General features: G+C 46.6%; 1 protein-coding gene across 1 annotated transcript in view; it reads right to left on the reverse strand.

The window, feature by feature from the left end:
* Csmd2 (CUB and Sushi multiple domains 2) overlaps positions 1 to 17001 on the reverse strand; it is a 540652-nt gene that overhangs the window by 175287 nt on the left and 348364 nt on the right. The window contains exons 15-19 of the mRNA XM_026406835.2: positions 15387 to 15581; positions 4894 to 5032; positions 3801 to 3988; positions 2646 to 2834; positions 2346 to 2462 (exon numbers count right to left, since the gene is read on the reverse strand). Coding sequence (XP_026262620.2) covers positions 2346 to 2462; positions 2646 to 2834; positions 3801 to 3988; positions 4894 to 5032; positions 15387 to 15581 — 828 coding nt within the window. The remainder of the gene's footprint in view (positions 1 to 2345; positions 2463 to 2645; positions 2835 to 3800; positions 3989 to 4893; positions 5033 to 15386; positions 15582 to 17001) is intronic.

Genomic DNA, 17001 nt, shown 5'->3' on the forward strand with positions numbered 1-17001 from the left:
CAAGCTTTGTTTCTTAACAATTTTTGCCACCACTTCCATAGATCTGCAAATATTCTCTCCCATTTTTCCTAGTATTTCATTCCATGACCATTCCCCAGCTGGAGTGTTCAGGGACAATCCAAGTCAGCAGCCTAGCAGTCTGTTCACCCAACATACAACTGTATGTTTATTTCATGCTTTCTTACAGATGCCCATTTGAATCGTCCCTAAGTTTTCAATATCATAAATAAATGTTTTAGGGGACACTTTGGCTGTTAAATCTAAATGTGTGGTTTTACTTATTTTCTGCAGGTAAATTCCAGTGTGTGGAATTGCATGTCTAGAGGCATGTATCTTCTGAAGACTTTTGATTCCTATTACCAAACCACCAGGTGAGGAGGAAAGGCCTAAGTTTCTCCTCCTTTCCCCACAGTGCAGCTTTTCTTTGATGACTTGAAAAGGAAGATGGGATTTTGCTACCGGCTGAAATTGCATTTCTTTCATTATTGATGGGGTTGATATTTTTCAATTTGTGTTTTTGCAATTAGGAAGCATTTGTTTATAGTTTTGCTCTTTCTGCAGGCTGGTGGGCCAGGCTTCTTTCTCTTAGAAATTCTGAAGAGCTCTGTATGCACCAGGCCGGTAATCCTCAGTCAATTATATATATTGCAAATATTTTTGTCTATTTACTATTCGACTTTGCATTTTTTTATGGAGCTTTCTTTACATAAATCCTATTAAAGTTTTACTTAATTGAATCTAACAGTCTTTGCCTTCACAGATTCTGCTTTGGGTGTTCCAGAAGGTGCTTTCTCAGCTGAGGTTAGAGATCCATGTTTTCCTAGTGCTGGAATTTATGTGGCTAAATGTATAAAGTATGGATTGTATTTTTTTAAATCTTTTTAAATTTTTTATTGGGGCATTGTAATTATACACAATAGTGATATTCAGTGTGACATATTTGTACATGAATATAACATAATTTGATCAGTCTAATTCCCCAGTACCTCCCCTTTCCCTTCCCTCCTCCCTCCCCTTGATCCTCTTCCTCTTACTCTACCGGTCTCCCTTCTACTTTTTTTTTTAATTTGTGTCTTTTAATTATACATTATACATAAAAGTGGGATTCATTGTTCATGGACATAGCATAATTTGGTTGATTTCATTAAGATCTTTTCCCCAATGGTTAAGCTCACTGTTTTAACACCATTTATTAAATTCTTTTCTTCAAATGAAATAACATTTTAATCATATGCTGAAGTCTGTCTCCCTCTCTCTCGTCCACAAGCACATGCGCGTGCACACACACACACACACACAGGGTGGGGGGGTGTTGTTTCTGGATCTTTATTGTCCCTCACTGATTTGAATGTCCACTCCTGCACTCCTGCCATGCTACTCACATTTTTCTTAGCCCATAACAACATTTGAATATCTGGAAAGGGTATTCTTCCACTTCATTCCCCCTCTCCCGGGGCTCTTCTTTTTCCTGGTTAATTCTTCTAGATCAGAGGTTCTTAATTAAAGGCATGCCTCGGAGTGACTGACAAAATGTCCTCAAAATGTACATGCCTGGTTTCTACCCCCAACGTAGAGAATCAATGCCTCTGGGGTGGAGCCTTGGCATTAACTCAGCATTAACATTGCCAGACTGCACAGGGGCAGGAGACAGCACCCTACAGAGGCTCTGGAATAACCTTCCACACCTGTGGGGTTCCCGCAGCCCCAGTGTCTTCCACATGGGTGGCATTTAAAGCATATTTGTTGGATGAAAGAGTATGTTAACTAATGCTTATTTATAACCAGCACCCTGACTTTGAACTTGGACTCCCAAAGATCACTTAGGTTAGGGGAGCTGGGGCGACAGCGCAGGAGGAACATGTATGCATGTCACTCGGGGAAGAGCTGAGCTACACGAGAAGGGGATCCCCGTGTTCAGAATCTGAAGGGGTGACACGAGGCGGAGGAAGCAGAGGTGCCCTCTGTTCTTCCAGGACATAGGACAGGGACGTGGGTTTCAGAGCCACCTAATAGGCTATAAGGAGGGAAATGAACTATCAAAAATATGTGACCACTGTGGAACGGATGGGAGACATCCCCCCTGGAGGTGCTTTAGAGAGGACTCCTGGCCCTGATGGGATGGATTCCATGGTTGGTTACCAGTATGATCTCTTTGGCAATTTTGGATCCTCAACGATATTTATTGAATGAGTTCTGTGACTCAAAGAGATGAGAAGGTTCTGCTGAGAAACATTCAGACTGCGCTTACACATCACTCTCTAGGGAAATCCCCATCGAGGTTGCCTTGACCTGGGAGCTTAGGGCCTGACCTTGGGTCACTTCCCAATATCTGCCCAAACACTTACCCTTGCCATGCGAGGTTTCGATAACCCAAGTGCAGTTCAGGTTGTTGGGGTAGAAGTCAGGGAAGCCTGGTGACAAGATGGTCCCACTGGAGCCTTGAATGAAGCCACCACAGAGAGCTACAGAAGGGAAGAAGGCAGTGAAGACCAGAGTGGCTCAGGGAGCTGCGCCACGTGCTCTAGGTACCCGCTGCCCCACCTCTTCCCCAAGCCCCCATCTTCCCCATGGGTCCGGGAATCAGTGGCCGTCTCAGCTCCTGGTTTTCCTGGCAGGAAAGGCATTTGCCCTCTGATGGGCCTCACCTTCACAGCTGGGCAGAGCTCGACTCCACTGGAAGTTGGGCTCACACTCCAGGGGCTCCCCGTCACTCAGAGTGTAGCCCGAGTCACAGCTGAAGGTCACCAGAGCGCCCACATAGAAGTCATTCCCGTGACGCTGGCCATTGACAGGGATTCCTGGATCCAGACAGTGGTCTGACTGCAGTGTGATAGCTGGAAGAAAGAGGTCACAGCTGGAATGGAATGTGCACCGTCCCCACTGAGGGACACCAGCTGACCCACAGAGAGGAGGGATTTACAAAAGGCTGAAGTTGCTATTAGCACTCATGAAATGTGGCCATTATTTTTTTGTGGAGAGGCTGTCTAAAGACCTATCTCTTTTTCTTCCTTTTTTTTTAAAAAAATTATTATTATGGTATTAGGGATTAAAGCCAGGGCCTTGCACACGCCAGGCAAGTTCTCTATCACTGAGCTACAACCCCAACCCTTTTGATTTTATTTTGAGACAGGGTCTCTTTAAGTTGTTGAGGCTGGCCTCCAACTTGCAATCCTCCAGCCTGAGCCTCCTGAGTAGCTGGGAGTGCAGGTGTGGGCCATGGGGCCTGGCTTGAAGACCTCTCTCTTGAATAGGAGATCACTTGCTTGTTGGTTCATTCATTAATAAACATTAGCTGGGCATCAGCTGTGGTGCAGGTGCTAGGCTAAGGCTTAGGGATATAAACATGAATAAGAAATGACCCTGTCCTCATGGTGCTTCCAATCTTTTCTACTTTGGTCTGCAAAGAATTGCAGTGACATCGATCCTTTAAATCAAGGGGAGAGGTGCAGAAGATGATGTGACAGGGCAGTGTGAGTAAGAGCTGCCATTCCATTTCAAGTTCATGGTTCATCAAATACTCTGTCCCCAGAGTCTCCGGCGCTGTGGCACCCAGTCACCTGCACCCAGAGGAGGGCATGGAGTATGAACATGGGATCTGGCATGAAGGTCATGAGCAACTCTTAGCTTCTATGATCCCTGAGTGATGCTGAGAGTAAGGGAGTACCTTCCAAAGGGGACAGCCTAGCCAGGAGTGCCAAGGGATGGCTGGATCTGGTCTCACTGGTGCACAGCCCCAGGTCCCTTCACCCGCCTGTGTCAACCTTGTCATCTGCCTCCCTCTCCTACCCCATGAGACTCACTCTCATAGCGGAGCTGAAAGCCGATGTCCGAGTGGCTCTTGTCCGTAGAGAAGAGGAGGTAGAGGTAGTTGCTGGTGCTGATGAGAAACTGGGGGACCTGCGTCCCGTGGTAAACCCCGATCAAGGGCGCTGAGTATGTCCGTCCATCTCGCACTTCCAGGGTGTCATAGTTGACCTCAGTTTTAAATCTGTCAAATGACGCAAGTGAAGACCTCTTGAGAAACCCAAGGCTTATTAATTTGCAAATAATGAAAACCCTACCTGACTCAGTGCTTCAGACACCCAGAGTATGGCAGGCTGGGGTCTTTTAATATAATTTGGACACATTTACTAGTGATATGGAAAGGACCTTCTCTACTGAGCTTCGCCCTTCGTCCTCCTTGGTCAGACGCAGCTCTCCAATCTTCTCTACGGCCTGGGTTCTTAAGCCCTCAAGGCACCAGGCCTAGCTCCTAGGCCAGGGGTCAATAAACTAAAGCCCCAAACATGGCATACAGCCTGAAGCTAAGAATGTTTTTTACATTTGGTAAAGGATGTTTGAAAACAAAGAAGCAAAAAATAATATGCACCAGAGATTTGAAAGTGAGCAAGAAACCCCAAAAAACCTAGCAGATTTACTCTCTGCTCCTTCCCAGAAAAATTTGCAGACTGCTGTTTCAGGTCATGGTTGCTTTGTCCAGAAGAAGTTTGTATCCATATCTCCCACTGAGGGGCAGAGGCAGGGTGGGAGTAGACGTGGGGCATGTGGAGGATTTGGGACCAAGGTCAGGAAGACCACCCTCCTATTAGAAGTTTGGGAGTTACAGTCTTCGGATGCCGTGCCTGGCTTCAACATCTGATGGTGTCCATCTGCCACTCTCTATCCTTGGGGGTTAAGAGAAGGGCAGGCTTTGGCATCCCCAGTGAGAGCCCAGCCTTCTCCCCGTCTAGTCACAGGACCCCCCACAGCACAAGCCAAGCCCAAGGGCAAAGCCAGGGAGTCCTCCCCCAAGGGCAGTTGGCCCCAGTGTCCTCTGATGGTGCCTTGACAGTACTGGCGTCTGCCCCTCCCCTCACTCCCTCGCCCCCTCCCCCAGGCTGCGGTGCCCAGCACCTGTCGAAGGTGATTTTGATGGGGTAGCCTGGCTGGGCTTCGATCACCCAGGCACAGCTCAACGCGTCCTTGTAGAAGCCGGGCCAGCCCGGAGAGAGGATGGTGCCGCTGGGCGAAGTCAGGTGGCCACCGCAGGGAGCTGGGAGGACAGAGGGAGAGAAGCCGCGTTCTTGGGGGACAAATGAATAAGCACACAAAATACATCTCTATCCACTAGGCCAGCCAACAAGGATCGTCTCTGTTTTTATGGAGAGTTACATAAACTCTAAACTGTGAGTTTTGCCTATCGGAACCTTCATGATGGGCCGAGTTACGTCATTGGGAGGTTTATTAAAGGCCAGAGGGGAGAAATGAAAAGAATCCTTTAAACAAAGCCCTCTACTCAGTCTAGAAGGGCAGAAGTGCAGCGAAATCTGGGTCACACTGGCTTTTTCTCTGTTCCTTACTCAATTGTCAGGCCTGAGGCAGAGACATTGTTGGGCCTACCTCCTCCTATCCACATAGGGAGTGAGCAGCCAGACCCCACTCAGCCTGGGGTGCAGGCACTGATACTGATCTCTTCACAGTTTGGTATCCCCAGAATTTAACACAGTGCCTGGCCCACAGTCGTCTATGACTATCTAATAAATGAATGAAAGGATGGATCAGTGTAGCCATGGCAGCAACTCCACAAGACGCTGAGGGGCCTTGCCACGTTTCCTGGCTGTCCCTGGTCTGGCAAAGCCTGTCCTCTCCTTTCCTTGGCCTCCCTTCACTCAGCTCCCCCATTCTCACCTGCATCTTCCCGTCACTCCTGCCTGACCCTGAAACTAGATCCTGGCTCCTGTGGTGGACATCAGGGCCATTCCAGGACTCTTCCTCCAGGGCCCACCCTTTGGAAGTGGAAGCAAGGTCACGTGACTGCTTGGACCAATAAAATGAGAGCAGGAGAGCTGCGCGTCACGCCAAGGAGGAAACAGTAGGAACGAGGGCACGACTTGCCCTGTTTCCTGTCTCTCCACAATGGAAGCAGTGTCAAGATGGCAGACCATCTGCCTGGACCTTTAAAGGACTCCAATGAGCAGATCCGCTGTTCACCTGAATTGAACTACAGAGCTCAAGTGCTGGGTGATCGTGTTCTTCGGCCATCCTGTTCTTCGGCCATCCTTGTCTGTTTACAGTCTACCTGCTCAGGGCTGATGATGAGGGTGGCATCACCACCCACCGCTAAGGCTGTCACCTCTGTCGGCACCACTGTCCCAGATCAAGCGCTCCCTTCACATCACACATTCAGATGCACACATAATCAGGTTCACTCTTCAGGAAACAAATGCTCCTGTGAGGCTGGCACAATTACTAGCTCCTAAGGAAGCTGAGGTCTCTGGAGGTTCAGGAACTGGCTGGGGGTTGGCAAGTCATAGAGTCTGAATTCAGACTGGGGCAGCAGAGAACCAGGATCATAGTATAAGCAGCCTCCTGGTTTTAAAGGAACCCCTGTTTCCTTTGGACCGTCTTACTGAGGAGCTACGGGAGGCCAGAACATTCCTTGGCAGAACTAAGAAAGAGTTAAATGAGCTACAGGGTGCTGCTCTCTTTGCAAAATTTTGTAGATTTCTCCAGGTAACCAGTTTCATAGATTACAGCCAAATGAACTTCTGTTCTTCCCTCCTCTCTTTATTTTGTGTTAGCATTCACACATCACAGAGAACATTTGGCCTTTGGTATTTTGGGACTGGCTTATCTCACTTCGCATGATAGTCTCCAGTTCCATCCATTTACCAGCAAATGCCCTGATCTCATTCTCTGTGGCTGAGAAGGGAATGAAGGGAAGGGAGGGGGAATGGGAATATGTAAGAGAGTAGAATGAATCAGATACAACTTTTCTCTGCTCATATATGAATACATGAACAGTGAAACTCCACATCATGTACAATTATGAGAATGGGATCCTAATTAGAATAAGTTATACTCCTTGTATGTATAATATGTCAAAGTACATATTACTACTGTCATGTATATCTAAAAAGAACAGTAAATTTTTTAAAAAAGAATACCACCAAATGCACCCCATTCTTCTTTTCTCAATTCTATAACCTTCTGGAATTATCTAAAATAGTTATCAATAGTCTTAATAAAAAATTATATTAGGAACTTTAACAAAGATAATGATGATGATGGTGATGACAATAGGAGCTGTCAGCTCTTCATGTGTATCATCACATCTAAATGCACATGCCTTGTGAAGTCATTATCCCCACTTTCCAGGGGAAGAAAATAAGGCCAAGCCAGTTGAGACACTAGATCAAGGACACTGAGCTCTTGAAATTGGAGCTGAGACTTAACCTTGAGACCTCTGTCTCCAAGTCCCTCTGCAAGTGTTTGGACAGCTCACCAAGTGCTAGGACTTGATGTGCACTATTGAGTGACAACTGCAATGATAAAAGGCACACACATTATGGTCTTCATTACATAGAAGGGGGTCATTACCCCATTTTGGTGAATGGAGGCATAGAGACTAAGTAATGACACATTACTTATATCATCAGCATTGAGGGAATAAACCACATATGTGTATTGTCATTTCTGGGGGACACTAGTTTTCAAAACCCATCTATCATCTCACTGAACCTCCTAATGCTTCTCTCTCCTCCTTCAATGGACATGTTAGACCTTGAAGGTGGGGGAGCTGTGCCTGTTGCTACGTCCCAAGGTTCTCAGGCAGGCACTGGGTCTCAGCAGTGAGCTGAGGCTCTTTTCCTGCTGTAGATCAGCACAGGTTCAGCATCTCTGGTCGCTGAACTGTGACCTCTGTAGTTAATCTCCAGGAATCCCTGGACTACCCAGTCACTATTGCCTCCCCAGCACTCTCCACGCAGGGCATCTGTCTCAACACAACCCGCCCATAACCTGCAGGGAGGGAAACACAGCCCCTTCCTTTGGTGGAAACCAGTTGGTTTTATCTGCTCTATTGCTCCATTAGTTCTCTTAGTTAATCTCTTCTTCTGCTCCTGTGAGTGCCAAATGACCTCTCTATTAACTCAGTTCTTCACTTCTTGTTGTTCGTCTTGATACTGCAGGGAGAATGGTAGTTGCCGGGCTGGGATCTGGAGGGGAGGATTCTAAATGCAATGTCCCTTAAACACTTGAAAAGATGCTCAACTTCATTTTTAATAAGAACGATTCATTGTAAAACTATAATGAGACATTATTTCTCATCCATCAGGTGGGCAACACCCAAAGTTTGAGGTCATAGAGGCTGCAAAAGCCAGGAATTCTGGTGATTTGCTAGTGGAAATAAAAAATGGCAGACCCCTATGGAGAGAAATGTGGTAATAAACAGCAAAATTCATATGCATTTACTCTCTGACACAGCAATTCTATTTCTAGAACTCTATCCCAAAGATCTGCTGGCAAATGTAAAAAAAAGAAAAAAATACACATTTATTTGCACAAGGCTATACAAGACAGCACTATTTGTAATAGCAAAAGAATGAGAACAGCTCAAATTTTAGCAATAGGAATCTACTGAATAAACTAGGTAATCAATGAAACAAACTATTTATGTAGCTGTAAAACAAAAAATAAAGAATATGCTACACAATATTATGGAGTGGTCCCCAGAATATATGACCGAGTGAACAAAAGCAACATAGAGAATACTGGGTAAAATTTGATTCTATTTATCTAAGAAAGAGCTAATATTAAAAGTCAAATTAATGTTAAAGTATTAATGTTCAATCAGATTAATAATGAATAAAAAAGTAAACCAAAACCAAAGGTTTATCCATGGACAAAGGGAGGGAACAGGGCAGAAAGGGTAGGTTATAAGCAACACTTTCCCCAAATGTATCTTCTTTTATAGATTGAACTTTGGAACTATGTAACTATTTTATATAAATAAAAAGAAAGATTAAATTTGATATGCACCAAGAATTTGAACACGATACTATATCAGTTGGTAGCATAATCACACAGGAAGAAACTACTTAAAGGAGATTTTAAAACAGTAATCTGATAGCTCATCCTTGGTAGGATATCAAAGAACAAAAGAACTAAAAATGATGAATAAGGAGAAGATTATTTTCAGTAGTCATGTTGTCGGTAATACTGGCGTGGCCGCTCTGAGATTTTGGGTATGTGTTATGATAGGAAGTGACAATGGTATTTAGGACCTTTTACCTTTTAGCAACAGTGCAATTCCTTTTTTTTTCTTTTATATTGTTTTAGTTGTAGATGGACACAATACCTTTATTTTTATGTGGTGCTGAGGATTAAACCCAGTGCCTCATATGTTCTAGGCAAGCGACCTACCACTGAGCTATGGCCTCAGCCCTACAATGCATTTTCTTTTAAAAAGCATTTCTTAGTTGTCTTCAATGAGAAACCTCCGAAACAGGAACAACTTGAGAGTAATAAGCACCCCCAGTGTCCAGATTTTAAATATTGCCAGACACGGTGGTGCAAGCTTGTGATCCCAGCTACTTAGGATGTTGAGGCAGGAGGATCACAGGTTTGAGGCCAGCCTGGGCAACTAGTGAGACTCTGTCTCAAAGACTAAAAAGGACCGAAGGTGCAGCTCAGTGATAGAGTACTTGCCTAGCATATATGAGGCCCTAGGTTTGATCCTAAGCACTGAAAAAAAAAATCCAATTTCTAAATGTCAGTTTCCTCTAAGGGACCAGGGCTCCTTGGAGAAATAACCGATTCTAGGTCAGGGGCAGAACATGTACGAGATGAGGTTGTGCCATCTTCAAAAGGCTCTCTCTGCAAAGAGAAAACTTGAGCATCAGTTAGAATAATAATTGCAATAGACTTAACATACAAAATATTACATCCATTGGACTGTAATGACATTTAAAAATGTTCAACTTTGGAAAATGTTAGGGAATTAACTCATTAATATGAAAACTGGCAAATAAAGGAAAATAAGTGTCTCTCCTAGACAGGAGAGAATTATACCTGTCATGAATTATATTATATTGTGTCATGAATTATACCTTAGAGTAAGTGAATAACTGATGAGGACAATTATTCTTTAAATATTTCAGCTTATCAAAGCAGAACTATAAAATGTTAGTATTTTGCAATTCCTGGGCTATGATCATCAATGACTTCTACTGTCCCCAAAAGAGAGGCAACCAGATGTTATTCACCTGCAATAAATACACAAAACCCAGCTTGTAAAATATTCTGGACGATAAATGGAAAAGGAGTCTGAGTAAGTTTCTAGATCTTACTGACAATTGAAAGAAATATAAGAAACTCTCAAGGTAGCAATCAGCAAAATCCAGAATGTAGGAGACTCTTCAGAATGGATGCCCTGACCTTCGTCAATGCAAACACACACACCAAAAAAAAAAAAAAAAAGAAAGAAGATAAAGAAAAATAGAAAACACAAGGGCAAGAATAGATACCCATAGATTAAGAAAGACTTGAGACAAACTAGTTCCTTTTAACCTATGAAACTAACTAGGATTCCAATTTTCAAAAACATATCACAAATGTATTAGCCAATCATGGATTACGCTAAGTAATCATTTTTAATTTTTAGGATAATAGCATGGTGGTATGTTTTAAAGAGTTTATCTGTCAGACATGCATACTAAAATGTTGGGGATGCAATATTATGCCAAACATTTAGTCCAGAGTGAGTGAGGGGTCAAGGGGCAGTGGGTGGGGCCCTGGGTAAAGTTGGCCCTGGGTTTACAGTTGGAGCAGAGTGAGGAATGGACAGACACATGGGGTGCATTACACCATCTTCTTTGTTTTGGTATAAGTTTGAAGTTTTCCATTAAAAAAAATGGTGAGACATAAAAAGGCAAGTGTGGATGCACACAAATACATGGAAAAGAAAGTAGGGAGGGGAGCCCAGCACAGGACAGAAGGGAGGGCCTGTGCCTGACCCCGTGCTGGGCACACAGTAGATGCTCAACAGATACTTGCTGAAGGATAGAAATATGACTGCAAGGTAGAGGTACTAGGTGTTGTGGGCTGAGCTGCTCCTCCTGAAAGTCACAGATTAAAGCTTGTACCCTGAAGGTGACTGAATTTGGAGACGGGGAACATCCAGGGAGGTAAATAAGGTTCAATGAGGTAAAAAGGGCAGAGCCCCCATCCAGCAGGGCTAGGGCCCTTATTAGAAGAGAAAGAGACCCGAGGTGGGCACACACACAGGAAAAAGGCCATGGGAGGACCTAGGGAAAAGGTGGCCACCTGCAAGCCACCGAGAGAGGCCTCAGGAGAAGTCAGCACTACCCGCGCCTAGACTTGGCCCTCCACCTCCCGGAAAGTGATAAAAGGATGTGTCTACTGTGACACATGTGAGGGGTGGTCACCTTCTCCTGACCTCTGATGCTAAAGGTGTGCAAGGGAAAGAAGAGTTTGGAATGGTGGCAGAAGAGCATGCACCGAGAACAAGCCCTCCCCGAGCTCTCTCACGGTGCCAGACGCTGCTCTGGACATGGGTCTGGGCCTCTCCTGGCTTTTGCGTCACAGCCTATGGATAGGCACAGTATTTGCCTCAGTTCATAGTAGAGGACACACAGTGGTGGCTGGCTGAGGAGCCCACAGCTGGGAAGTGTGGGAGTCAGGACTTGAACCTGGGAGGCCTGGCTCTAGGGCCTTGGTTTCTAGACAGACAGGCGGGCCTGGGAATGCCACCTCTGCCCACTGTTTCTGTGGTGAGACGTTGGCTGCCTTCAGAGGGGTTTGGCTGACTACTTGTCCAGTGTGAGTGACCTCTGACCAGAATGACAGAAGTTCTTTATCCTGAAGTTAGAAGTGTGGCCTCCTACTCCCTCCCCACTCCCCACCTGAGCCCCTCACCACCCAGCCTTTACCCTTTTGTGGTAGAATGAAAGTAGAACCAACTTTGGACTTACATGGCTGTGAAAAATGTTCTAGAATCAGGGTACCTGAATTTGAACACTGACTCTCCTCCCATTTACTTAGCTGTGAATCTTGGGTGAGGGACTTAACCACTCTTTACTTTCAGTTTCCTCCTCTGTGAAGTGAGGATAATAGGACCCACTTTAAAGGTTGTCATGAGGACTCAATAAGACAACGTATGTGACACAGCACATAGTAAGGGCTCAATTAACACAAACCAGGTGATTTGGGGCAACTCAATTCACCTCACTGGTTGTTAGACTTCTCATGTATAAAGTATAACAATAACTTTCTCAAAAGAGTCATAAGATTAATGAGATAATGGTAGAAACACAACAATCCCTTCACGATCCTTCTTTGGATGCCTATATGAGCTAGATCCATGGCTTAGATTTCTCGTGGGAGTGGAGAAAAACGGATATTTTTTATTACAGTAAAGCATTTGATGTAGATACGGGAGAAAATATGTGGATACCTTTATACCGAATTCTTAAACCATTGTGCGCTAGGGGCTGGGGCTGGGGCATGAGGATTTTCACTTGGAACATGATTGGCCTGTGCACTGTGTGAAAATTTTACAACCCACCTATTCCCTTAAAACGTGAGACGTGAAAATGCACTCACTGTCCATTATTTATCTCCATTTCCTCGTGTATTTCTTGTAAGCAGGATATTTTCCTAAACTCAGTTTGAGAGTCTTTGTCTTTTAATAAGGAATCTAATTACCTCCGTAATTAAATAGCTGATGCGTCCCTCTCACTGCTGGCATTTTGCTTTACGCTGTCGATTTCTGATGCTTCCATGGGGTGTCCTGCCTGCTTTGTCTTTCGTGAGAGGCAGAGTGTTTCCTCTTGTCTTAATTTTCTACTGGGATGTGGAAAGTAGAAAACCCACTTTTCATTCCATTTGTGGATGCTTTTAAGTCTTTGGTAAACAGGTTTGACACTATATTCTCTCAAGCGATAAAATTCAAGAAAAAAGTAAGGACCAGCTAGCCAGGAGCCTCTGCCACTTACAGGCTGAGAGCACCTTGGGCAGGTGGCCGAACTTCCCAGGTCCCAGTGGGGACAGTAACTGCACCTATTCTCTGGGGCTGGTGAAAGGTTGAAATGAGGGGGATGTTTTTAAAACACTGAGGTGGGTTCTCCTTTAAAAATAATAAGAAGAAGAACGTGGGAGATGACAGGGCGTTCTTAGGTGGCTTCACTTACTCCCTGGAAGTCTTTCTTAGGACACTGTTGATGAAACATATGGAAGCCCCTGACCCCACGTCTTCTGTACCCTAGATCCACAGTCATCAAGCTACCACCCGCAGGCCAAACCCAGCCCAGACATGGACCTGCAGTCTAAGGCCATTTTCACATGGCAGTGATGGGATTGAGTAGATACCCTACAACACACAAGGTCAAAAGTACTTCATTTCTGGCCCTTGAAGAAAAACTTTGCACTCCCCTGCTTCCCATGCACCCACGATCCTCCGATGACCCTCCTTCTTTCTAAATTTAGGAGGAGACAATTTCTCCCATATCCTATTACAGCCTCTCAAAACCTAAGTGGCTCTTAGCATATATTAAAAGATTTTCTACAAGACCCTTAGCTCCTGTGTTTAATTGTCCACAAGGTGGAGATACTTAATCAAAAACAAAACTACAAAGAGTGGACAGGACAAAGACACTGACCACAAAGCAGGGACCCCCCAAGGCTCAGGCAAAAGGCAGCCAAGCAGCCTAGGAGGGCAGGTCCCCAGGGCTGCACTGTCCCACCCCGTCCTAGGTTTCTGTGCTGGGTGCAGCTGCTCCAGGCGACGTCTGCCTCTCACTGTGCTTCTCTGAAGTGCTGCCCCCCAGATCCCCCACCCCAGGCTGGCACGCAAGGCTTGTCACTTGGAGAAAACTGAGCATGCTCTCCCTGTGTCGGGTCAGTGTCTCCAACAGGTGGCCCCTTTTTTCAGGTGCCGACTGCCCCCAAACAGACAGCATTTCCCCCCAAGTGGAGCAAGTACTGATGGGTCTAGTGAAGACAGGGTTAAAATCTGGTTAAAAGAAGGCTGGCAGCCACACTTATTGAGTGCCACCTCTCCACCAGGTGCTGCTCCAGGAGCTGTGCGTGCTCAGAACAACCCCACCGAGGTTCCACGAGTAACCTGCACTTGATGGGGTAACTGAGGCTCAGAGAGGTCAAGTGGCTTGCTCAGGGTGCCCAGCCGGGTAGGTTGCAAGGCAGAGGCAGCAGGAAGGATGGCTCTGAAGGCGTTTCATTGATGTGCTTCTGATTAGTGAGACTCTAGGTAAGAGATCATTCATTCACTCATTCATTCATTCCATGATTCATCAGTCAGTATTGGCTGAGCCTCTACAAGTGTCAAGCACTAGGCCAGGTGTGGGGATAAGAGGCCAAGGAAGATTCTCTAACCTTGTGCACTCACGTACCAGTAGAAGCATAGCTTACTGTTATGAGTACTTAACTTTATACCTGGGCTGGCCCTTTACATACACTGCTTATTATCATCCTTTCTGGTTATTTATTTTTATTTTTTTTCCAGCCCAAAGAGCAGAGGTTCATAAGGAAAAGCAACTTGCTGGATCCAGCTCAGGATCCTCTGATTGGGAAGCCCACCTGGACCCCCTGCCACATGTAGTGTTCCGGGTGGTCTCTATCCTCCCCCACCCCCCCACCAGCCTCGGGACAAAGCCCTCTCCGCTCCCTGCAGCTCTCCCATTTGTGGTGGGGCCATTCAGATGGAGAGTCAGGACTGGGTAAGAAGTCTCTGAGTCACCATCCTCTGCCCACCACAGGAGAGGAAATGAAAAGCTTTCTGTCCCCAAAGGATAGAACCACAGCCCCTGCCTCCTTAGATGACACTTCTGCCATTAAGGGAACTTTGGGGTGTGTGCATTCTTCATCCATGTTCCCAAACATTTATTGAGCACCGATTCTGTGCCAGGCACCGTGCTTGGTACACACATTTGACACGGTCCCTGCCCTTCATCTGTGCCTGCAATTTGGTGAAACAGATGGCTGGTCCCTGAAATCGACTCAAAAGCTGCCCTGTAGGCTGAGATAGGGTGAGGAGATGCCATAACAGGCCCAGAGCTTGCTGCGAGCCGTATTTCTTCTGGCTGGTCTACCCTGAGTTGCCGGGAGAGTGGACACAAAGATATCAAGGCAGCATTTAACAGGGGCACAAAGGCCAGAATGGGAGAGAGCCCAGGGAGCTGGGGAATACGAGCACACGGAGAAGGAGAGAGAAGCAGCCGGGAAGACTGGGACGCTCAACGCTGCCATCGCTGCTGGGCTCCCCTGGGCAGGCGCTGGGGCAGGGCTGCTACTGGCTGTGAAATGGAGAGTTCCCAGCTGAAACCAGAGGCATTTCTGATGCCTGACTGTCCAGACCCAGCATTTTCTCCTGTGTAATCTCTGGTCCCAATTCAAGTTCCTATGCAGACCCTTCCTCTAAAGCCCTTGCCACTCCAGGGATAGGGCAAGGAGTGGCCCTGGGTCACGGGAGGAAAGGATGGATGGAGAGATGGACGGATGCAGAAATGGACCTCTGAGGTTCAGGTCACTCAGTCCCCCTGTGGAACCTGTCTGGCTGACAGCCACGGCCCCCGCCCGAGGGCACGTACCTTCGCAGCGCAGGACGGCACTGTTCCACACCACGCTGCCCTCCTTCAGGATGCAGGTGATGGTCTCCGAGCCCTGGGTTCCGAGGAAGCCTTCATCACAAAGGAAGGAGATGGAGCTGCCCAGCTGGAGGCTGTCCCCAAACCGTTTGCCATTTACTGGAACACCAGGATCTGGGCACTCATTGTGTCGGAAGGCTGCACGGATGGGGGTCAAGGACAAGATTAGACGGAGCTGGTGTGTGGACTATAGCCAGCAAGCTTCATTATGGTGGTCAACCAGACCTCCACCACTTCCCCAAGAACCTGCCATGATGGAAGGAAAGCTAGAACCCCTATAACCTGGGATCCCCCAGGTTATGGCTGATAGGCCCCACTGGGTGTGAAGCAGGTGCTTGAGCACCCAATCCAACTTCATTTGAATGGGCGCCTATAGATCAGGCATGCGCTCATTTATAACTTACCACGATTCCCTCCATCAGACACCGTTACCCTAGTTTATAGACGAGGAAACTGAGGCTCCATGTAGTCAAGGAGCAAATCTGTTTCCTCAATGTCAAATCCATTCCCTGCTTCCTTAACTTCACATGGTTATGGGATCGCTTATGCTGCAGGGGAGCCGGCTCTCAATCCTGTGACGCTCATAGACACTAACATCATAAAGCAGGTGCCCTGGACTTAACCCTGTCTGAAGCCGTCCCCCTCATTTCCTTGCTTCTTGTCGGGCTGCTGCTCCCTCTGCCCAGGTGACTGCTAATGCAGTTTGGGGAAGAGCAAAGAGATGGCAGCACTGCAGATTCAATAGAGCTCGGCCTCTAATTAGTTCCACCATCCTGGGTGACGTGTGTCATGGTGCCGAGCCTCAGTTTGCTGATCTGTAATTTGGAAATCCTATTCAATTGCAGGGTCATGCGGATACAGGAATAAAACGCAAGTTGATTGGAATATGACAGAAGCGAGGGTTTGGTGTGGTGCCTGGTAGACAGTAGGTGCTCGTTAAGGATGATTCCCTTCCTCTCCTGCTCCCCTGCATGGAAGGATGCCCTTTGCTATCTCATCTCCACCAAGCCCATTTCCAGTCCTCCTCCCCCAGGAGTGCCACAGCTCTATCCTGAAATATCTTTGAGGTTAGGCCCTATGGGTGTCCTCACTGTTTTAAGGATGGTGACCTCCCTGTGGAGGCCAGGCTCCATGAGTGCATGGGCAGGTGCCACTTCAAAGAACCCAATGCACAGCACACTGACATTCCCTGGTGATGGGGACACACATGCACTCAGAACCACAACTGACCCTGGAGGCGGTGGAATTTGGCTGGAGGCAAGAGCCCTACAAACCTGTCACCCTTCCCACCTCAGATGAGCTGCGGGAGCCTGTGACGGGAAGATGATTGGGATGGCTCTACAGGGCCTCGTCTGTATAGTTCCCCACAACCTTCCTTCTGAATTGCAAAGTCTGGGTCAGCCCAGAATCAGTTTCCCAACCTTTCATCACTAGCAACTATGATTGTGGAGTGCCCTGACGATCAGAGATATGGGGAGGGAAGAGAAGTGGTACTTGGGGTCCGGGAGTCCAGACATTTTCTATTAAAACCTCTTAGCAGTTGCCCACACGTATGTTC

Source organism: Urocitellus parryii, chromosome 11, assembly GCF_045843805.1.
Source record: "Urocitellus parryii isolate mUroPar1 chromosome 11, mUroPar1.hap1, whole genome shotgun sequence".
Lineage (NCBI taxonomy): Eukaryota > Metazoa > Chordata > Mammalia > Rodentia > Sciuridae > Urocitellus > Urocitellus parryii.